This window comes from Oncorhynchus mykiss, chromosome 17 (assembly GCF_013265735.2).
Source record: "Oncorhynchus mykiss isolate Arlee chromosome 17, USDA_OmykA_1.1, whole genome shotgun sequence".
Taxonomy (NCBI): domain Eukaryota; kingdom Metazoa; phylum Chordata; class Actinopteri; order Salmoniformes; family Salmonidae; genus Oncorhynchus; species Oncorhynchus mykiss.
Genome location: NC_048581.1, coordinates 6,256,596 through 6,280,397, shown reverse-complemented (window position 1 = coordinate 6,280,397; position 23,802 = coordinate 6,256,596). Strand labels below are relative to the sequence as shown.

At 41.0% G+C, this 23,802-nt stretch overlaps 1 protein-coding gene and 1 long non-coding RNA gene across 2 annotated transcripts; both read right to left on the bottom strand.

The window, feature by feature from the left end:
• Nucleotides 1–1,657: 1,657 nt before the first annotated feature.
• On the bottom strand, nt 1,658–10,473 carry LOC110518718 (zinc finger protein 239-like). Its single transcript, XM_036947955.1, has 3 exons — nt 10,415–10,473; nt 10,101–10,284; nt 1,658–3,062 (listed from the first exon to the last, which is right to left on the bottom strand). The coding sequence occupies exons 1-3, from the start codon at nt 10,415–10,417 to the stop codon at nt 2,161–2,163; spliced, it is 1,089 nt and encodes a 362-aa protein (XP_036803850.1). The 5' UTR covers nt 10,418–10,473; the 3' UTR covers nt 1,658–2,160.
• A 7,857-nt stretch (nt 10,474–18,330) lies between these two features.
• LOC118940021 lies at nt 18,331–23,802 on the bottom strand. Its single transcript, XR_005036651.1, has 2 exons — nt 23,676–23,802; nt 18,331–19,895 (listed from the first exon to the last, which is right to left on the bottom strand). It is a non-coding gene; the product is annotated as an uncharacterized LOC118940021 (long non-coding RNA).

Sequence of the window (23,802 nt, the reverse complement as noted above, 5' to 3'; positions counted from 1 at the left end):
CTATATACAGGGGGTACCAGTACAGAGTCAATGTGGAGGCTATATACAGGAGATACCAGTACAGAGTTAATCTGAATAACTTCAACATGGACAATATGAGAACACTGATGGCTCAATATGGTTTTCTGAGGGATGACGGCTTCATATTCATTCCATATTCTCTGCTCAACAACACTGACTGAGAATCAATCTGGTTGATTCTCTGCTCACAACAAACTTTGCTGTGTCCAGGCTGTCACTTCTGTCATCAGCTACTAACACCAGTGCTGTACCTTTGTCCTTGTCCCTGGATGACGGCTTCCTGCTCCCTCTTCCATAGTGAGAACACTGATGGCTCAACATGGTTTTCTGAGAGACTGGATGACGGCTGCCTGCTCAATCTTCCATAGTGGGAACACTGCTAGCTCAACATGGGCTTCCTGGTTATGAAAGAAAGTGTGATGGTCAATGGTAGCCACTCCCATTGTTTGAAGCAGTTGTGGTCTTTGTTGGCATGTATCCAGACCCCAGAATGGTAGTAGAAAGGAGCCTGTTCCCTGCATGCTTCCTCACAATCATTGGCTGCCTCAACCACACCCCCACCTGACTTCATTCCTACAGCCTTCATCTCCGTCCCTGGAGTCTCTTCACTGACTGATCTTCATTCCTACAGCCTTCATCACCATCCCTGGAGTCTCTTCACTGACTGATCTTCATTCCTACAGCCTTCATCTCCGTCCCTGGAGTCTCTTAACCGAGTAAGTATAGATAGTATAAGAAACCTGCCCCATTCTACTTGTCTATTATCTTTGTTTAGAAATAGTCATTTGTGTGACCTACTGATTTTCCCTACAATTTATTTATTTTTCAATGCCAACAGACAATTTGTTAGTTCGTTTGACATGGTGGGTTCTTTTTGTGTCAGTAAAAATGTATAAGGGAGAAATGGCGATGGAAACTCCTTTATGCGCAAATATTTATATAATAACCATCACATCTTAGTTAACTTGGAGTCACGTGATGAAATGTTGATTGTTCCTCCCACTACGATTTGGGAACCCATGCAGTTTATTAGGCTACAGATGAAATAAGTTATGAACTCAGGGTGGTGAAAGTGCACGTGATGAGCTTGGGCTGGCAGGGTAGCCTAGTGGTTAGAGCGTTGGACTAGTAACCGAAAGGTTGCAAGTTCATATCCCCGAGCTGACAAGGTACAAATCTGTCGTTCTGCAGTTAACCCACTGTTCCTAGACCAGTTAACCCACTGTTCCTAGACCAGTTAACCCACTGTTCCTAGACCAGTTAACCCACTGTTCCTAGACCAGTTAACCCACTGTTCCTAGACCAGTTAACCCACTGTTCCTAGACCAGTTAACCCACTGTTCCTAGACCAGGTACAAATCTGTCGTTCTGCAGTTAACCCACTGTTCCTAGACCAGTTAACCCACTGTTCCTAGACCAGTTAACCCACTGTTCCTAGACCAGTTAACCCACTGTTCCTAGACCAGTTAACCCACTGTTCCTAGACCAGTTAACCCACTGTTCCTAGACCAGTTAACCCACTGTTCCTAGACCAGTGTTCGTCATTGAAAATGTGAATTTGTTCTTAACTGACCTTAAATAAAAATGCTCCTTTCCAATACATTTTGAGGGTCTTATTCTGGTGACATTTGACAAATAAAATAATAATCTCATCATTCGGGTAACAACGTTTATTCAACCAGTCGGAGGCTTGTAAAATGCCTGTGGTGACATATTTGAAGGTCTTATTCTGATTATCAATGGTGCTGGAGGAATGACACACTCAGATAAACACACAATGTCAGACTTTAAAAAAGGACCATTTAAACACATGGAATCTGATCTACTCTGTATTCAAACTGACAGACTCCATATTCAGTTTTATTTTCTAATAAAAACATACAAATATATTTTAGAGTATGCTTTGTACAATTCAATTTCATAAACAATTAAACACAGTCAATAAAATAAGACAATGGGAGCACTGTGTATGTTCTCTGATGAATTTTAAGTCAATGTGATGTGAAATATCAGTTTACACAGTAGGATAAGTTATTTTTCTCTGTGTGGATCCTCACGTGCCTTATAAGTGACATTTGTAAGGCTTCTCCCATGGGTGTATTCTCTCATGTCTTTTCAGGCTCCCTAAATGGTTAAAACTCATTCCACACAGGGAGCAATGGAAAGACTCCGGTGTGTGTCCACATGTCTTTTCATGTTTCCTAACATGCTAAAACTCTTTCCACACTGGGCGCAACGGTATGGCTTCTCCCCAGTGTGTATTCGCTCATGAGTTATTAGGCCTCCTAACCTGTTAAAACTCTTTCCACAATGGGAGCAGTGGTAAGGCTTCTCCCCTGTGTGTATTCGGCCATGAACTTTCAGGCTTCCTTGCTGTCTAAAACCTTTTCCACAATGGGAGCAGTGGTAAGGCTTCTCCCCTGTGTGTATTCGGCCATGAGCTTTCAGGCTTCCTTGCTGTCTAAAACTCTTTCCACACTGGGCGCAACGGTATGGCTTCTCCCCAGTGTGTATTCGCAGATGAGACTGCAGGTTTACTAACATGCGAAAACTCTTTCCACAATGGGTGCAATGGTATGGCTTCTCCCCTGTGTGTAATCGTGCATGAGATTTCAGGTTTCCTAACGAGCCAAAACTCTTTCCACACTGGGCGCAACGGTATGGCTTCTCCCCTGTGTGTATTCGCTCATGAGTTATTAGGCCTCCTAACCTTTTGAAACTCTTTCCACAATGGGAGCAGTGGTAAGGCTTCTCCCCTGTGTGTATTCGGCCATGAACTGTCAGGCTTCCTTGCTGTCTAAAACCTTTTCCACAATGGGAGCAGTGGTAAGGCTTCTCCCCTGTGTGTATTCGGCCATGAGCTTTCAGGCCTCCTAACCTGTTAAAACACTTTCCACACTGGGAGCAGTGGTAAGGCTTTTCCCCTGTGAGACTCTTCTCATGTCTTTTCAGGCTTCCTAACTTGGCAAAACTCTTTCCAATCTGGGAGCAGAGTCTTGCTGGTTTGGACGTCTCTGGTTCCTCCAAGTTTGGTTTTCCTCCTGCCAAAGACAGTGTTTATTTAAAGAGAGAACAGAATTACATCTCCACATGATAAAACTGCCTTGCTATGAGGTTTAATCCAAATCAGATCCCTCAATAACCGGAGGTCAGTTTTCAAACATTTCATCATTTAAAACAATCTTGGTGTGATTTTAAAACAAATGTTGTAGAGCTTCCTGGTAATATGTTTACTTACTTATTCATATTCTTAATTTTCTTTCTGTTTTAGAAGTCAGAACACAAACAACTAAACAGTTCTACGACACTCAAGACACAGACATCTCTGGATTCCTATCGAGCAGGTGGTTCTAAATATATAACCTTCATAGCTGTATGATACAGAATGCGACCTACACACTTCCTTAAACCTAAAATAAGTAATTTTGTCAAAAAACAATATTTTTTTTCATTGGAGACAAAGCACCTCTGTAACATCTCCCCGTTGTCTCAATGGTTTGACACATGATGTTGAAATGGCACATTTTTTTATTTAGATTAGATCATTTTGATTAATCACTAATGGAATGGTATTTTGGGTAAAATAAAAATAATGAAATATTTGGGGCAGACTTTTTAAAAAGGATTATTATATTTATATTTTTTACCCCCTTTTTTGCCCCAATTTTCGTCAATTGTCTCATCGCTACAACTCCCGTACGGACTCGGGAGAGGCGAACGTCATGCGTCCTCCGAAACACAACCGCAATGCATCTTGACACGATGCACAATTAACCCAGAAGCCAGCCGCACTTATGTGTCGGAGGAAATACCTTACACCTGGCGACCGTGTCAGCGTGCATTAGCCCGGCCCGCCACAGGAGAGCACGATGGGACAAGGACATCCTGACCGGCCAAACCCTCCCCCAACCCGGACGACGCCGGACCAATTGGCTCTCCCGGTTGTGGTCGGCTGCGACACAGCTGGGTATCAAACCAGAATCTGTCGGCAAACGGTGACTACTTTGAAGATTCACTTAACCCTTTTTTGGTTACTATATGATTTCATATGTAATATTTTATAGCTTTGATGTCTTGTCACAACACAACTGATTGGCTCGAACGCATTAAGAAGGAAAGAAATTCCACAAATTACCAAGGCACATCTGTTAATTAATTGAAATGCATTCCAGGTGACTTCCTCATGAAGCTGGTTGAGAGAAGGCCAAGAGTGTGCAAGGCAAAGGGTGGCTACTTTGAATAATTTGTTTAACACTTTTGGTTACTGTATGATTCCATAAGTGTTATTTCATAGTTTTGATGTCTTCACTACTTTTCTAAAATGTAGAAATTAGTACAAATAAAGAAAAACCCTTGAATGAGTAGTTGTGTGTCCTAAATTTTGACTGGTACTGTATATGGCCGATTCCGTGGGAAAGTCAACCTGAACATGTGTAACGGAGGTTAGAGCGTGCCGTAAACTCACTTCACAGCTAGCTTGAAACGTCACAGATGGAGCTGTCCAACTGGTACCAGCTATCAAATCAAATCACATTTTATTGTTAACATACACATGGTTAGCAGATGTTAATGTGAGTGTAGCGAAATGCTTGTGCTTCTAGTTTCGACCAGTAGTAATAACAGCAGTAATATCTAACAAGTCATCAGTAGTAATAACAGTAATAACAGCAGTAATAACAGTAATAACAGCAGTAATATCAGTAATAACAGCAGTAATATCAGTAATAAAAGCAGTAATATCTATCTATCAAGTCATCTAACAATTTCACAACAACTACCGTTTACACAGTGTAAAGGAATTAATTAGAATATGTACATATAAATATATGGATGAATAAGAATATGTACATATAAATATATGGATGAATAAGAATATGTACATATAAATATATGGATGAATATGTACATATAAATATATGGATGAATATGTACATATAAATATATGGATGAATATGTACATATAAATATATGGATGAATATGTACATATAAATATATGGATGAATATGTACATATAAATATATGGATGAATATGTACATATAAATATATGGATGAATATGTACATATAAATATATGGATGAATATGTACATATAAATATATGGATGAGCATGTACATATAAATATATGGATGAGCGATGGCCGAACGGCACAGGCAAGATGCATTTTTTATTTATTTAACTCGGCAAGTCAGTTAAGAACACATTCTTATTTTCAATGACGGCCTGGTGTGTGTGTGGGTTAACTGCCTGTTCAGGAGCAGAACGACAGATTTGTACCTTGTCAGCTCGGGGGTTTGAACTTGCGAGGGTTAACACGTTTAAATGTTTTACTCACGTTGCCTGCGGTGAAGGAGAGCCCGCAGGTTTTGGTAGCGGGCCGTGTCGGTGGCACTGTATTGTCCTCAAAGCGAGCAAAGAAGTTGTTTAGTTTGTCTGGGATCAAGACATCGGGGTCCGCAACGGGGCTGGTTTTCTTTTTGTAGTCCGTGATTCACTGTAGACCCTGCCACATACGTCTTGTGTCTGAGCCGTTGAATTGCGACTCTAATTTGTCTCTAAACTGACGCTTAGCTTGTTTGATTGTGTTGCAGAGGGAATAGCTACACTGTTTGTTTCCGGTCACCTTGCCCTCATCAAAAGCAGTGGTTCGCGCTTTCAGTTTTGCGTGAATTCTGCCATCAATCCACGGTTTCTGGTTGGGGAAGTTTTTAATAATCGCCATGGGTAAAACATCACCGATGCACTTGTTAATAAACTCACTTGCCGAATCAGCATATACATCAATGTTATTGTTTGACGCTATCCGGAACATATCCCAGTCCACGTGATCGAAGAATCTTGAAGCGTGGAATCAGATTGGTTGGACCAGCGTTGAACAGACATGAGCACGGGCGTATCCTGTTTTTAGTTTCTGTCTATAGGCTGGGAGCAACAAAATGGAGTCGTGGTCAGATTTTCCGAAAAGAGGATGGGGCTTAGTATGCGTCGCGTAAGTTAGAGTAACAATGATCCAGGATTTTGCCAGCCCAGGTCACGAACTCGATATGCTGATCAAATTAAGGGAGCCTTGTTTTCAGATTAGCCTTGTTAAAATCCTCAGCTACAATAACTGCAGACTTAGGATATGTGGTTTCCAGTTTACATAGAGTCCAATGAAGTTCGTTCAGGGCCGTCGAGGTGTCTGCTTGGTGTCTGCTTGGGGGGATATACATGGCTGTGATTATAATCGAAGAGAATTCTCTTGGTAGATAACGCGATCGGCATTTGATTGTACGGAATTGTAGATCAGGTGAACAAAAGGACTTGACTTCCTGTACGTCGTTATGATGACACCACGTCTCATTAATCATAAGGCATATACACCCCCGCCCTTCTTCTTACCAGAGAGATGTTTGTTACTGTCGGCGCAATGCGTGAAGAAATCAGGTGGCTGTACCGACTCTGATAACGTATCCCGAGTGAGCCATGTTTCCGTGAAACAGAGAATGTTAGCTTGAAACGTCACAGATGGAGAGAATCAGGGACACTCGAGGAAGCTAAACTGTTAGCACCACACTGGCGTCAGTTACATATGAACAAATAAAGTTAGTCATTTCCAAATGAAACCATGTTCTTTAAGGTCTATATAGTATATATATTAAACCATGTTCTTTAAGGTCTATATATATATATATATTAAACCATGTTCTTTAAGGTCTACATAGTATATATATATATATATATATATATATATATATATATTAAACCATGTTCTTTAAGGTCTATATAGTATATCTATAGTATATATATTAAACCATGTTCTTTAAGGTCTACATAGTATATATATATATATATATATATATATATATATTAAACCATGTTCTTTAAGGTCTATAGAGTATATATATATTAAACCATGTTCTTTAAGGTCTATATAGTATATATATATATATATATATGAAACCATGTTCTTTAAGGTCTATAGAGTATATATATATTAAACCATGTTCTTTAAGGTCTATATAGTATATATATATATATATATATGAAACCATGTTCTTTAAGGTCTATAGAGTATATATATATGAAACCATGTTCTTTAAGGTCTATATAGTATATATATATATATATATATGAAACCATGTTCTTTAAGGTCTATAGAGTATATATATATGAAACCATGTTCTTTAAGGTCTATATAGTATATATATATATATATATATATGAAACCATGTTCTTTAAGGTCTATATAGTATATATATATATATATATATTAAACCATGTTCTTTAAGGTCTATAGAGTATATATATATGAAACCATGTTCTTTAAGGTCTATATAGTATATATATATATATATATATATGAAACCATGTTCTTTAAGGTCTATATAGTATATATATATATATATATATTAAACCATGTTCTTTAAGGTCTATATAGTATATATATATATATATATATGAAACCATGTTCTTTAAGGTCTATATGTTGGAGTTCAGGCTTCATTTCACCTGTTAAAATAGGAAATGGAATACATTTGATCCACTACAGAGACGAAGAACAAGTCTCACAAAAATTGCTTTTCATTTAATCACATTTCATAGCTTTAAGAAAAGGTTTAGAGAGCTTGTTTTAAATACATATGTGCCATCTTTAACAAGTTCTGTAGATCGGACGTTAATGAAGGAATACAGACCACATTGAAGTGTCTGGAGTTTAGTTCTAGAGTCTTGTAAAGATATGGGGGGGGGGGGGGGGGTGACTGAGACAGGCAATGTAACATCTATCATGTTTTTAGGAACAGTTTATGTAAAACATGCACCTCTAGAGCTAACTTTCATCAAGGTTTAATATGGTCTATTGGTTTCTCTCTAGAGCTAACTTTCATCAAGGTTTTATATGGTCTATTGGTTTCTCTCTAGAGCTAACTTTCATCAAGGTTTTATATGGTCTATTGGTTTCTCTCTAAAGCTAACTTTCATCAAGGTTTTATATGGTCTATTGGTTTCTCTCTAAAGCTAACTATCATCAAGGTTTAATATGGTCTATTGGTTTCTCTCTAAAGCTACCTTTCATCAAGGTTTAATATGGTCAATTGGTTTCTCTCAGTCTAGCTTCATGTCAACTAACAGAACTCTGCTAGTTGTCATGGTAACAGATACCAGTGGGAAGATCTATTTAAAAAAAAAAACATATTTATTTAACCATTATTTAACCAGGTAGGCAAGTTGAGAACACCTTTATTTAACCAGGTAGGCTAGTTGAGAACACCTTTATTTAACCAGGTAGGCCAGTTGACAACAAGTTCTCATTTACAACTGCGACCTGGCCAAGATAAAGCAGTGCAGTTCGACACATACAAACAGAGTTACACATGGAGTAAACAAACATACAGTCAATAATACAGTGTAAACAAGTCTATATACGAAGTGAGCAAATGAGGTGAGATAAGGGAGGTAAAGGCAAAAAAAGGCCATGGTGGCGAAGTAAATACAATATAGCAAGTAAAACACTGGAATGGTAGATTTGCAATGGAAGAATGTGCAAAGTAGAAATAAAAATAATGGGGTGCAAAGGAGCAAAATAAATAAATATACAATAGGGGGAGAGGTAGTTGTTTGGGCTAAATTATAGATGGGCTATGTACAGGTGCAGTAATCTGTGAGCTGCTCTGACAGCTGGTGCTTAAAGCTAGTGAGGGAGATATGTGTTTCCAGTTTCAGAGATTTATGTAGTTCGTTCCAGTCATTGGCAGCAGAGAACTGGAAGGAGAGGCGGCCAAAGGAAGAATTGATTTTGGGGGTGACCATAGAGATATACCTGCTGGATCGCGTGCTACAGGTGGGTGATGCTATGGTGACAAGCGAGCTGAGATAAGGGGAGACTTTACCTAGCAGGGTCTTATAGATGACCTGGAGCCAGTGGGTTTGGCGACGAGTATGAAGCGAGGGCCAGCCAATGAGAGCGTACAGGTCGCAGTGATGGGTAGTATATGGGGCTTTGGTGACAAAACGGATGGCACTGTGATAGACTGCATCGAATTTATTGAGTAGGGTATTGGAGGCTATTTTGTAAATGACATCGCCGAAGTCGAGGATCGGTAGGATGGTCAGTTTTACAAGGGTATGTTTGGCAGCATGAGTGAAGGATGATTTGTTGCGAAATAGGAAACCAATTCTAGATTTAACTTTGGATTGGCAATGTTTGATATGAGTCTAGAAGGAGAGTTTACAGCCTAACCAGACACCTAGGTTATTTATAGTTGTCCACATATTCTAAATCAGAACCATCCAGAGTAGTGATGTTGGACGGGCGGGCAGGTGCAGGCAGTGATCGTTTGAAGAGCATGCATTTAGTTTTACTTGTATTTAAGAGCAATTGGAGGCCACGGAAGGAGAGTTGTATGGCATTGAAGCTCGTCTGGAGGGTTGTTAACACAGTGTCCAAAGAAGGACCAGAAGTATACAGAATGGTGTCGTCTGCGTAGAGGTGGATCAGAGACTCACCAGCAGCAAGAGCGACATCATTGATGTATACAGAGAAGAGAGTCGGACCAAGAATTGAACCCTGTGGCACCCCCATAGAGACTGCCAGAGGCCCGAACAAAAGGCCCTCCGATTTGACACACTGAACTCTATCAGAGAAGTTGTTGGTGACGAGGCAATCATTTGAGAAACCAAGGCTGTTGAGTCTGCAGATGAGGATGTGGTGATTGACAGAGTCGAAAGCCTTGGCCAGGTCAATGAATACGGCTGCACAGTAATGTTTCTTATCGATGGCGGTTAAGATATCATTTAGGACCTTGAGCGTGGCTGAGGTGAACCCATGACCAGCTCTGAAACCAGATTGCATAGCGGAGAAGGTACGGTGGGATTCGAAATGGTCAGCAATCCGTTTGTTGACTTGGCTTTCGAAGACCCTAGAAAGGCAGGGTAGGATAGATATAGGTCTGTAGCAGTTTGGGTCAAGAGTGTCCCCCCCTTTGAAGAGGGGGATGACCGCAGCTGCTTTCCAATCTTTGGGAATCTCAGACGACACGAAAGAGAGGTTGAACAGGCTAGTAATCATTTTATTTGTTGAAACTGAACTACAGCACTTACTTTGATGAGTCAAATCTGATCCGTTCATCTCTTCTCCTCCTCTCACAGTTCCACTCAGCCCCGTTGTTTTCCTGCAGTCCACCAGCAGCACAGACAACCTCTTCATACCCAGCAGTAAGGTGCTACTGGGAGAGGCACGACACGGTGACTCCGGGAGGGAGGAGGGGGGCAGGCTATCGTTGTCCTGGTAACCATAAAGAGGGGACACAGACACATATCATTATGGATGCTGATGTCACTGTTGTCATAAAGTGCTTTCCAGAAACCCAGCCCCAGATAGAGCAAGCTGTATGCTAGACCAGACCAAGCTGTACCATCTGGTGTTCTGATCTGGAGAGACTCTTCTCTGCCTCGTCAGCATCAGGATGTTGTTGAGGCTCCCCAGAAGATCCATAATAGTCATGTCTCTCTCCTGTGTGAACGAGAACATCAAACAGATATTGAACTTATTGATCTTTCTTTGAAAATCATAGGGTCTTAGACGAGGCATTAATATATCTCAACTGGGCATATAATGCAAATGTGAAAGGGTTGTTGCACGAAACAGGTGTATTTTGCATCCCTTCAATATTTTATGAAGAAATTATGCTCCAATATTGAATTTTAAAAGCCTGTTGCAATAGATGAGGTGCAGTTTAATGTAGACCACATGGAGAATTCAATACATAATCTAAAAGTCCCCAAAATATATGTAGCAATGGCAGATTGACCCTTTAACAATTCCTACAGTACTGAACAACATATTCAAGTGTAGAACTTCAGTAGAATGCCCCTTACAACCCCCACATTCAATAACTGCATAGTTTGTGTCCCTGTTGAAGACAGTACTCACTGGTGTTAATCAGATATTCTGTCTCCTCCTCTTTCACTCCCAAAACGTCTTCCTCCTTCACCTTTATTGAGACAGCATCCTCTTCCTCTCGAAACGGTTCTTTCTCTTCCTCCATTTTCATTCTGAATAATTCTTTCTCTCCTTTCACTGTAATATCCTCCTCTTCGTCTTTCACGACAATGTTCAGCGCCAGAGCATCTTTCTCTCCTTTCACTGTAATATCCTCCTCTTCTTCGTCTTTCACGACAATGTTCAGCGCCAGAGCTTCTTTCTCCGTACAGCAGACATCCACTTCTTTAGCAGAGGAGTAGTTTAGTGAGCTCATGGTCAGTGATGTTAGTTAGCATTAGCGACTAGCCTAGTGCTAGGCTCAGTATCAATATTTAACAAGTTTGCAAATTGAACAAGGAAATTAGGTTAAAGTTAACCAGTAGATACGTCGCCAGAAATGTGTTTTCAACACTGAGATTAGCTAATGTACATTAATAATGTCTAAAACCTCAATCTTTCAGTTTTATGTTGGCTAGCTAGCTACCGAGGTGGTTGAAAGAGTAGCCGTGTTGTTCCTGAGGAAGCGTCCCGTCCAGTCCATTATACGTCACACAAGAAGCATCACCCGAAAGACGCTCATCGCCATCGGCTGGCTGGAGTGGGTAACGCAGTTTGGAAACAATAGTTACTACACTTTTGTATTGGAAAAACCGTCATAATAATTCAACAATAAACTGATATATTTTCTCTTACAAATAATAATTTCCGGTACACAGACGTAGAAGCTTAATATGAATATGTAGATGATGATGATTAAATACTTATATGAATAGGTGGTGTGTTAATGTGTGTTTTCTCTGTTAATTTTTTACATTTGTTTTAATCTAGATGCGACCATGCTACCCACTTCAATCAGTGTAAGATACAAACCATCCTGTAAACAACAGTGCAAATGCATCACATGCAAATAGCACTTGATTTTCTGATTATCTGTAGTGCTATACACTGGGTATAAAAAACTTTAGGAACACCTGCTCCTTCCTTGACATAGACTGACTAGGTGAATCCATGTGAAAGCTATGATCCCTTATTGATGTCACTAGTTAAATCCACTTCAATCAGTTTCGATGAAGAGGGGGAGACAGGTTAAATAAGGATTTTTAAGCCTTGAGACAAATGAGACATGGATTGTGTATGTGTGCCATTCGGATGGTGAATGGGGAAGACAAAATATTATAAGGGTCATTGAACAGGGTATGATAGTAGGTGCCGGGCGCACCGGTTTGTGTCAAGAACTGCAACGCTACAGCTTCCCATGTGCACCAAGAATGGTCCACCAGCCAAAACAGTGGCGGTCAGTGCCGTTTCAGATGAGGGAGGACCGTTTGTTTTTTCATGAGCATGGCCTTAATTCTATTACAGCATATTGGACGACTGTCATTCATATTTCACTCACCCTGTTCAATGTAACAGCAATAGGTTTAGGCTACTACATGATACTCTAATTGTCCCTATACCCATCATGAGGTAGCAACCTAGCCTATGAATGAAAGTTTAGAATGTAGGTGCACACTGGTCGAGAGAAAAATACTGCCTAGCACACTCTTGACTACATCTAGCTGATAAATGGGTGTCATCAGTAGTCCAACAGTTTCAAACAAGAGATTCTATTGGACAAATGTTGATCCCGGTTTTGTTCCGTTTATGTAATGTTTGTCAACAGAATCGGAGGACTGAATACACCCCTGATCATGCATAAACACAGTTCACTTTCATTACAGACACGTTGTATTCCTTCTTGCATCTATGTGCTCTCCTCTTATCACCTTCTCCCTTTGTTTCTGTACTTCAGTGCACAACACATCAGCTGTATATGACCAGGCAAAAAAACCTTTCCAAGCCAAACCATTTCATAACTGCTACACACAGCTTACATTGTTGTCAACATATTAGCTAAAGTAACATCATAGTCAACAGAGCTAATAGAACTAACCTGCTACAATCATAGCATCGCTCTGTTTGAGCCAAGTGTTTGAGTAGGCTAAACAAGATAGCTGCATTTGCTAGCTAATTAAGTGAAAATGTAAGTGCAAAATAAGTGACGAAATATCTCTCTCTCGCTTTTCCTTCATTTTGGAATAAAATAATTTGTTCAAAACTGTTCAACTATTGTATTTTTCTCTCTTTTAGTCAACTACTCACCACATGTTATGCACTGCAGTGCTAGCTAGCTGTAGCTTTTGCTTTCAGTACTAGATTAATTCTCTGATCCTTTAATTGGGTGGACAACATGTCAGTTCATGCTGCAAGAGCCCTGATAGGTTGGAGGACATCCTCCGGAAGTTGTCATAATTATTGTGTAAGTCTATAGAAGCCTTGAGAACCATAATCCTCCTAGGTTTTGTATTGAAGTAAATGTACCTAGAGGAGGATGCAAAATAGTATGTTTTAATCAATTATTTGGTGACGTGATTATATTTAGTATAGTTTTATCTAAAAAAAAATAATCAGTGAGGAGGAGGGTCCTCCCCTTCCTCCTCTGAGGAGTCAACATGGGCCAGCATCCCTGTGGAACACTTTCGACAGCTTGAAGAGTCAATGAATTGAGGCTGTTCTGAGGGAGAAAGGGGAGGGTCCAACTCCATATTAGGAAGGTGTTCCAAATCTTTGGTATAATCAGTGGATATATCTGTCATTTAGCAGACACTTTTATCCAAAGTGATTTGCAGTCATGTGTGCAAATACTTTACATATGGGTGGTCCCAGGAATCAAACCCACTACCCTAGTTTTACAAGCACCATACTCTACCAACTGAGCTACAGGACCACAAGAAATGATCAAGGAATGACGCAGAGAAAATAAAAACACACACACACACACATACACACACACACACACACACACACACACACACACACACACAGCCTGAATTTGAAAAATCAAATTTAATTAAAGACAGTAACATTGAAACTGACAAACTCCATATTTAGTTCAAATCAAATGTTATTTGTCATACATACAACAGGTGTAGACGTCACTGTGAAATGCTGAATACAACTGCTATAGCTATACCTTACCGTGAAATGCTTCTTACAAGCACAGCCTGGAATCTAACCAAGGAAATTCTTACTGACAAGCACTTACACACAATGTAGTTAAGAAAAATAAGAGTTAAGAAAATATTTACTAAATAAAAACATTTTAAAAAGTAACACAATGAAATATCAATAACAAGGCTATATACAGGAGGTACCAGTACAGAGTCAATGTGGAGGCTATATACAGGGGGTACCAGTACAGAGACAATGTGGAGGCTATATACAGGGGTTACCGGTAGAGAGTCAATGTGGAGGCTATATACAGGGGTTACCGGTACAGAGTCAATGTGGAGGCTATATACAGGAGGCACCAGTACAGAGTCAATGTGGAGACTATATACCAGTACTATGTACCAGTACAGAGTCAATGTGGAGACTATATACCAGTACTATGTACCAGTACAGAGTCAATTGTTTTAAATTTTTTATTTTACCTTTATTTAACCAGTTGAGAACAAGTTCTCATTTTCAACTGCGACCTGGCCAAGATAAAGCAAAGCAGTGTGACAAAAACAACACAGAGTTACACGTAAACAAACGTACAGTCAATAACACAATAGAAAAATCTACAGTGTACAGTGTGTGCAAATGTAGAAGAGTGATCGGTAAGCTGCTCTGACAGCTGATGCTTAAAGTTAGAGAGGGAGATATAAGACTCCAGCTTTAGTGATTTTTGCAATTCGTTCCAGTCATTGGCAGCAGAGAACTGGAAGGAAAGGCTGCTGAAGGAAGTGTTGGTTTTGGGGATGACCAGTGAAATATACCTGCTGGAGCGTGTGCTATGGGTGGGTGTTGCTATGGTGACCAGTGAGCTGATATAAGGCGGGGCTTTACCAAGCAAAGACTTATAGATGACCTGGAGCCAGTGGGTTTGGTGATGAATATGTATTGAGGGCCAGCCAACGAGAGCATACAGGTCATTTGGCGACAAATATGTAGGGTAGTATACGGGGCTTTTGTGACGAAACGGATGGCACTGTGATAGGCTACATCCAGTTTGCTGAGTAGAGTGTTGGAGGCTATTTTGTAAATTACATCGCCGAAGTCAAGGATCGGTAGGATAGTCAGTTTAACGAGGGTATGTTTGGCAGCATGAGTGAAGGAGGATTTGTTGCGAAATAGGAAGCCGATTCTAGATGTAATTTTGGATAGGCGATGCTTAATGTGAGTCTGGAAGGAGAGTTTACAGTCTAACCAGACACCTAGGTATTTGTAGTTGTCCACATATTCTAGGTCAGAACCGTCCAGAGTAGTGATGCTAGTCGGGTGGGCGGATGCAGGCAGCAACCGCTTGAAGAGCATGCACTTAGTTTTACTAGCATTTAAAAGCAATTGGGGGCCACGGAAGGAGAGTTGTATGGCATTGAAGCTCGTTTGGAGATTTGTTAACACAGTGTCCAAAGAAGGGCCAGATGTATACAGAATGGTGTCGTCAGAGTAGAGGGGGATCAGAGTCACCAGCAGCAATAGGGCAACATTGATATATACAGAGAAAAGAGTCGGCCCGAGAATTGAACCCTGTGGCACCCCCATAGAGACTGCCAAAGGTCCGGACAACAGGCCCTCCGATTTGACACACTGAACTCTATCTGAGAAGCAGTTGGTGAACCAGGCGAGGAAGTCATTTGAGAAGCCAAGGCTATTGAGTATGCCGATAAGAATGCAGTGATTGACAAGAGTCGAAAGCCTTGGCCAGGTTGATGAAGACGGCTGCACAGTACTCTATTTTATCGATGGCAGTTATGATATTGTTTAGGACCTTGAGCGTGGCTGAGGTGCACCCATGACCAGCTCAGAAACCAGACTGCATAGTGGAGAAGGTACGGTGGGATTCTAAATGGTCGGTGACCTCTTTGTTAACTTGGCTTTCAAGATTTTAGAAAGACAGGGTAGGATAGATATAGGTCTATAACTGTTTGGGTCTAGAGTGTCTCCCCCTTTGAAGAGGGGGATGACCACGGCAGCTTTCCAATCTTTGGGGATCTCAGACGATACAAAAGAGAGGTTGAATAGGCTAGTAATAGGGGTACAGCAAACTTTAGAAAGAGAGGGTCCAGATTGTCTAGCCCGGCTGATTTGTAGGGATCCAGATTTTGCAGTTCTTTCAGAACATCAGCTATCTGGATTTGGGTGAAGGAAAAGCGGGGGGGACGGGGCTTTGGCAAGATGTTGCAGGGGGTACTGAGATGTTGGCCGGGGTAGGGGTAGCCAGGTGGAAAGCATGGCCAGCCGTAGAAAAATGCTTATTGAAATTATCGATGATCGTGGATTTATCGGTGGTATCTCTCAGTGCAGTGGGTAGCTGGGAGGAGGTGCACTTATTCTCCATGGACTTCTCCATTCGTGCTCCAGGATGCAAATTTCTGTTTGAAAACAGAATTTCTAGTTTTCCTAATTGACTGAGTATATTGGTTCCTGACTTCCCTGAAAAGTTCAATATCGCGGGGCTATTCGATGCTAATGCAGAACGACACAGGATGTTTTTGTGCTGTTCAAGGGCAGTCAAGTCTGGGGTGAACCAATATCTGTTCTTAGTTCTACATTTTTTTTTGAAGGGGTGTGCTTATTTAAGATGGTGAGGAAAGCACTTTTAAAGAGCAACCAGTTATCCTCTACTGACGGGAAGAGGTTAGTATACTTCCAGGATACCCGGGCCAGGTCGATTAAAAAGGCCTGCTCGGTGATGTGTTGTAGGGAGAGTTTGACAGCGATGAGGGGTGGTCATTTGACCGTGGACCCATTACGCACGTAGGCACTGAGGCAGTGATGGCTGAGATCCTGGTTGAAGACAGCAGAGGCGTATTTAGAGGGCAAGTTGGTCAGGATGATATCTAAGAGGGTGACCATTGTTACGGATTTAGAGTTGTACCTGGTGGTTTCCTTGATAATTTGTGTGAGATTGAGGGCATCTAGCTTAGATTGTAGGACGGCTGGGGTGTTAAACTGGTCCCAGTTTAGGTCACCTAACAGTACGAACTCTGAAGATAGATGGGGGGAAATTAATTCACATATGGTGTCCAGGGCACAGCTGTGGGCTGAAGGGGGTCTATAACAAGCGGCAACGGTGAGAGACTTGTTTCTGGAAAGGTGGATTTTTAAAGGTAGAAGCTCTAATTGTTTTGGGTACAGACCTTGATAGTAAGACAGAACTCTGCAGTAGATTTCAACTCCGCCCCCTTTAGCAGTTCTAGCTTGTCGGAAAATGTTATAGTTAGAGATGGACATTTCAGGATTATCAGAGGGGTACGAAGCCAGATAGAACTATTCAGACATTCCAAATCAGGCTTCATCCATTTCATGAAGGTGGATATTGATCCAACCATTTCAAAAGTAATGACCGGGCTGATGGAAACAGGATATGCCTGTATACTTTTCTAAATGCCGACAGACGATTTGTTACTTCGTTTGACATGGTGGGGTCTTTTTGTGTCAGTAAAAATGTATAAGCGAGAAATGGAGGTGGAAACTCCTTTATGAGCAAATATTTATATAATAACCATCATGTCTTAGTTAACTTGGAGTCACATGCTGATATGTTGTGTGGTCCTCCCACTATGACTTGGGAACCCATGCAGTTTATTAGGCTACAGATGAAATAAGTTATGAACTTCACAGGGTGGTGAAACTGCATGTGATGAGCTTGATGCTCCTTTCCAATACATTTTGATGGTCTTGTTCTGGTGACATGATGATTGATGATTGGTTGCCATTTTACAAATAAAATACAAAAAGAATACTTGAACTTAAATCTTCATTGTAAAGGTTCTAAACACAGTTTCCCATGTTTGTTCAGTGAACCATAAACAAGTAACGTAAAACATATACAAATATGATGATGTCATAATGAATTCATGACACGTGAATTAACAAATATGATGATGTCATAATGAATTCATGACACGTGATTGAACAAATATGATGATGTCATAATGAATTCATGACACGTGATTGAACAAATATGATGATGTGGGGCGGCAGGGTAGCCTAGTGGTTCGAGCGTTGGACTAGTAACCGGAAGGTTGCAAGTTCAAATCCCAGAGATAACAAGGTACAGATCTGTCGTTCTGCCACTGAACAGAGAGTTTGACAGCGATGAGGGGTGGTCAGATTTTTCACATTGATCAAACATCACATGGATTTCTTTTGTTGAAATGATGTGGAAACAATGTTTATTCAACCAGTGGGAGGCTTGTAAATTCCCCCAGGAAAGTGTAACGAGGAATTCTTCTTTGAGACAATGATAAACAGCAATCCGTGGGAGAGTTGTGGTGGATATTATAAAATAAGGATCTGCTGGAGTCCAAGTCAAACCAAAATTCTTTATTTCTGAGCTCAGAGAGAATAACAGAGTTACACAGTGCAGTGTAGACAGTCTGAATTCAAAAGCATTGGGTGATGAGCACATATCTTTATAGTTTCCTGTTCCTGGGCGGGACTTTATTCATACAAGGACGCAGGTGCAAATTGGTTTGCAACACAGGATGAAACTCCCAAGAACAGGAGATTATAATAGGACAGTTTCACAAGGTTAGTCACATAATCAGTTATGTGGACACACATACAATTAACATTTTCTATTGCAGAGTCTGAATATTTTCATTTCATTAAATCATCAGTGGGCCAACAATGCAAATGTCAACAATGGAACTAATGCATCACATCCAAATATCACTTGATTATCTGTAGTGCTGGAGGAATGACACACCCAGATAAACACAGTCAGAGTTTAAAAAAGGACCATTTAAACACATGGAACCTGATCATATCAAATCAAATGTATTTATATAGCCCTTCGTACATCAGCTGATATCTCAAAGTGCTGTACAGAAACCCAGCCTAAAACCCCAAACCTGCAATGCAGGTGTAGAAGCACTGATCTACTCTGTATTCAAACTGACATACTCCATATTCAATTCATGTTTTCTAATAAAAACATACAAATATATGTTTGAGTATACTTTGTACCATTCACTTTCATGTGGTATAAACATGTAAACACATTCTCAGTCAACAATATAAGACAATGGACAATGATATGTGAAATATGAGTTCACACACTAGGATAAGTAAGTATTCTCTCCTGTGTGGATTCTCACATGACTTTTAAGTGTCTGTGATGAGTAATATGTCTTCCCACAGTCTGAACATTTGTAAGGCTTCTCCCCTGTGTGCAGTCTCCTGTGTTCCTTCAGGCTTCCTAAATGGGTAAAACACTTTGAACACTGGGAGCAGTGGTAAGGCTTCTCCCCTGTGTGTATTCACTCATGACTTCTCAGGCTTTATAAAGGGCCAAAACTGTTTCCACACTGGGCGCAATGTTATGGTGTCTCCCTAGTGTATTCGCTCATGAGCATTGAGGGTGTCTAAGCGCTTAAAACTCTTCCCACATTGAGAGCAAATGTGTGGCTCCACTCCTGTGTGTATCCTCTCATGTCTTTTCAGGCTAGCTAAATGGTTAAAACTCTTTCCACATTGTGAGCAGTAGTAAGGCTTCACCCCTGTGTGCAGTCTCATGTGTTCCTTCAGGCTTCCTGACCGGATAAAACACTTTCCACACTGGGTGCAATGGTACGGCTTCACCCCTGTGTGTATTTTCTTGTGAGTTTTGAGGGTGTCTAACCGCTTAAACCGCTTTCCACACTGGGAGCAATGGAAAGGCCTGTTCTGTGTGTGCGTTCGCTCATGAGCTTTCAGATTTCCTAAGTGGCTAAAACTCTTTCCACACCGGGCGCAATTTTGTGTCTTCGGTTCTACGTGTCCCCTCTCATGTCTTTTCAGGCTTCCTAACCTGGTAAAACTCTTTCCAATCTGGGAGCAGAGGTGTCGTCTTGCTGGTTCGGACGTCTTTGGTTCCTCCAAGATTGGTTTTCCTCCTGCCAAAGACAGTGTTTATTTAAAGAGAGAACAGAATTACATCTCCACATCGTAAAACTGCCTTGCTATGAGGTTTAATCCAAATCAGATCCCTCAATAGCCCAAGGCCAGTTTTCAAACATTTTATAATTTAAAACAAATGTTGTAGAGTTTCCTGGTAATAACATTACTTATTTTATTTTGATTATCTTGGCAAAGGAGAAATGTTCACTAACAGGGATGTAAACACATTTGTGCACAGAATATGAGAGAAATAAGCTTTTGAAACATGGGACCAACACTTTTTATTTTTGTAAATACTTATTTCCCACCATAATTTGCAAATAAATTCATTAAAAATCCTACAATGTGATTTTCTGGATTTTTTTCTTCTCATTTTGTCCGTCATAGTTGAAGTGTACCTATGATGAACATCTTGGCCATGTTCTGTTATAATCTCCACCTGGCACAGCCAGAAGAGGACTGGCCACCCCACATATTCTCTCTCTAATTCTCTCTTTTTTTCTCTCTCTCGGAGGACCTGAGCCCTAGGACCATGCCCCAGGACTACCTGACATGATGACTCCTTGCTGTCCCCAGTCCACCTGACCGTGCTGCTGCTCCAGTTTCAACTGTTCTGCCTTATTATTATTCGACCATGCTGGTCATTTATGAACATTTGAACATCTTGGCCATGTTCTGTTATAATCTCCACCCGGCACAGCCAGAAGAGGACTGGCCACCCCACATAGCCTGGTTCCTCTCTAGGTTTCTTCCTAGGTTTTGGCCTTTCTAGGGAGTTTTTCCTAGCCACCGTGCTTCTACACCTGCATTGCTTGCTGTTTGGGGTTTTAGGCTGGGTTTCTGTACAGCACTTTGAGATATCAGCTGATGTACGAAGGGCTATATAAATAAATTTGATTTGATGAAAATTACAGGCCTCTCTCATATTTTTAAGTGGGAGAACTTGCACAATTGGTGGATGACTAAATACTTTTTTCCCCCACTGTATGTTCTCTCTCCACTGGCTACTGTCATGGAAATTGCAAGATCATGTTATAACGCTTGTATTGCATTATAATGGTTGTTTTATTCGACAGAATAGAGTATTCTGTTAACTATTGTGTGTGTGTTCTACTGAGGATGGGCCTCTATGAGATAACACTGACAGAGGAGATTTACGATGTCTTTGGGTGATAAAACCTAAAGAGAATTCCAGAGAACATGAGGTAATGGTTCTGTTCTATACCGTACCAGGAAGAGACGGTTCCAGACATTTGGTCTATACAATGAAAACTGTTGACAGAGCAGATGCTGTTTACTATGTATTATAAATATCTTTCATACAAATCTTAACCTTGTGGCCATTCTATGTATCTGTTGTTCGTCATGTAGGTTGAAAGGGGTGTATCTTGGTTATAAAAGACCTTTGTACTTTTGTTTTGCCACTCTCAACGGATCATTAGAAAATGGTGAATCGTTGACAAGTCATTGGTATTGCAAAGCTCTTATTATTAAAGATGTAGTTTAAGTATAACTCTGACTTGGTGTGATAAGTTCGTATCTCCTCATTTGATAGTAAAGAAATTAACCACCACACTATCTGGCCAACAGGCTCCACTCTAGGCTCCACTGGCTATCGGGCCAACATGCTCCACTCTAGGCTCCACTGGCTATCTGGCCAACAGGCTCCACTCTAGGCTCCACTGGCTATCTGGCCAACAGGCTCCACTCTAGTCTCCACTAGCTATCTGGCCAACAGGCTCCACTCTAGGCTCCACTGGCTATCTGGCCAACAGGCTCCACTCTTGCCTCCACTGGCTATTTGGCTAGCAGGCTCCACTGGCTATCTGGCCAACAGGCTCCACTCTAGTCTCCACTGGCTATCTGGCCAACAGGCTCCACTGGCTATCTGGCCAACAGGCTCCACTCTAGCCTCCACTGGCTATCTGGCCAACAGGCTCCACTCTAGCCTCCACTGGCCAACAGGCTCCACTGGCTATCTGGCCAACAGGCTCCACTCTAGTCTCCACTGGCTATCTGGCCAACAGGCTCCACTCTAGGCTCCACTGGCTATCTGGCTCCACTCTTGCCTCCACTGGCTATCTGGCTAACAGGCTCCACTGGCTATCTGGCCAACAGGCTCCACTCTAGTCTCCACTGGCTATCTGGCCAACAGGCTCCACTCTATTCAGTATCTTCTGATGATGTGTGCCTGGTAGCGCTAATCTACTCTTTCCCTCCAGCAGGTTAATACCTGCCTGGCGCCACAACAAAATCTCTAACAATACCGCTACAGAATTAGCATAGTAGACCATAGTAGGCCAGGTTACCTGAAATACATTTTGGTATCTGTACTGATGGTGCAAACGCCATGACAGGGAGACATAGTGGAGTGGTAACGAGCGTGCAAACAGTTGCTCCCGACGCCACTTGGGTCACAGAGTTATGTGCATCTTTTCAAGCACACCCTTCTCATTAACCTGTGGTGAGTTATTCACAATTTTCAATGAACAAAATAAGGTTTTATATGAAAGATGGTTAAATAAAGAACAAAATTATATAATTATTATTTGTGCCCTGGTCCTATAAGAGCTCTTTGTCACTTCCCACGAGCCGAGTTGTAAACAAAAACTCACACTCATTCGTATGTTTAATAACTGTATCATATAGATAGATATAGGTACGTAGCTGGAGGTTGAATGTTTGAAGGGGTACGGAACTATAAAAAGTTTGGCAACCACTGCTCTACATCATACCCTTTTTCTATTCCTTCAGTTATACAGCCATTATATGCCATCTCTTTTGCCTCCCTCTTCATCATATCATTTTTAAAATTCCTCATCAATCCACGTGGTTTTAACAGTTTTTACAGTCGTTTTCTTAATGGGTGCTGCTTATTAGTAACTGGGATAAGCAGTTTCAAATGTGTCAAGGGCAGTGTCTGGTTGCTCGTCATTACACACTACGGACAAACAAATATTATTTACATCAACAACATAGGAATCACTACAAAAAAATGTATGACCTCTTATACACAATATTAGTCCCAGCCTTTGGAACGGTGGTTTTCCTAGACATGGCTCCTATATTGTGATCACTACATCTGGTGGATCTGGATACTGCTTTAAAACCCATTTCTGCAGCATTAGTAAAGATATGATCAAACCATGTTGATGATTTCATTCCTCTACTGTTTGTCACTACCCTGGTAGGTTGATTGATAACCTGAACAAGGTTGCCGGCACTGGTTACAGTTTGAAGCTTTCTCTTGAGTGGGCAGCCTGATCCCAGCTTTCCTCCAGTATTAGTTAATTAATTAAAACAGGCCAAATTGAAGTTTCTGGAGTTTTGTTTTCCTGTTCTACAGTCTTGTAAAGACAGGGGGGTTGACTGGGACAGGCAATGTAAAATCCATGTTTTGAGGAAAGGTTTTTGTAAAACATGCACCTTACATCAGATCATCTTGAAACTTTCTCTCTAAATCTAACTTTCATCAAGGTTTTATATGGTCTATTGGTTTCTCTCTGTTCATTGGCAGAATCCTTTTTCAGTATTATGATATTCATAACATCCATATACACTACTCTAACTTCCTGTCAACTAACAGAACTCTGCTGGTTGTCCTGGTAACAGATACCAGTCTATCTTCATGTCAACTAACAGAACTCTGCTGGTTGTCCTGGTAACAGATACCAGTCTATCTTCATGTCAACTAACAGAACTCTGCTGGTTGTCCTGGTAACAGATACCAGTGGGAAGATCTATTATTTTTGTTCAAACTAAACTACAGCACTTACTTTGATGAGTCAAATCTGATCCTTTCTTCTCTTCTCCTCCTCTCACAGTTCCACTCAGCCCCGTTGTTTTCCTGCAGTCCACCAGCAACACAGACAACCTCTTCCAACCCAGCAGTAAGGTGCTACC

Coding starts and splice junctions, on each gene's coding strand:
- LOC110518718 (XM_036947955.1), bottom strand. Junction 3,063..10,100: donor ATCAGATTTGACTCATCAAA/GTAAGTGCTGTA, acceptor TGTCTTTGGCAG/GAGGAAAACCAAACTTGGAG.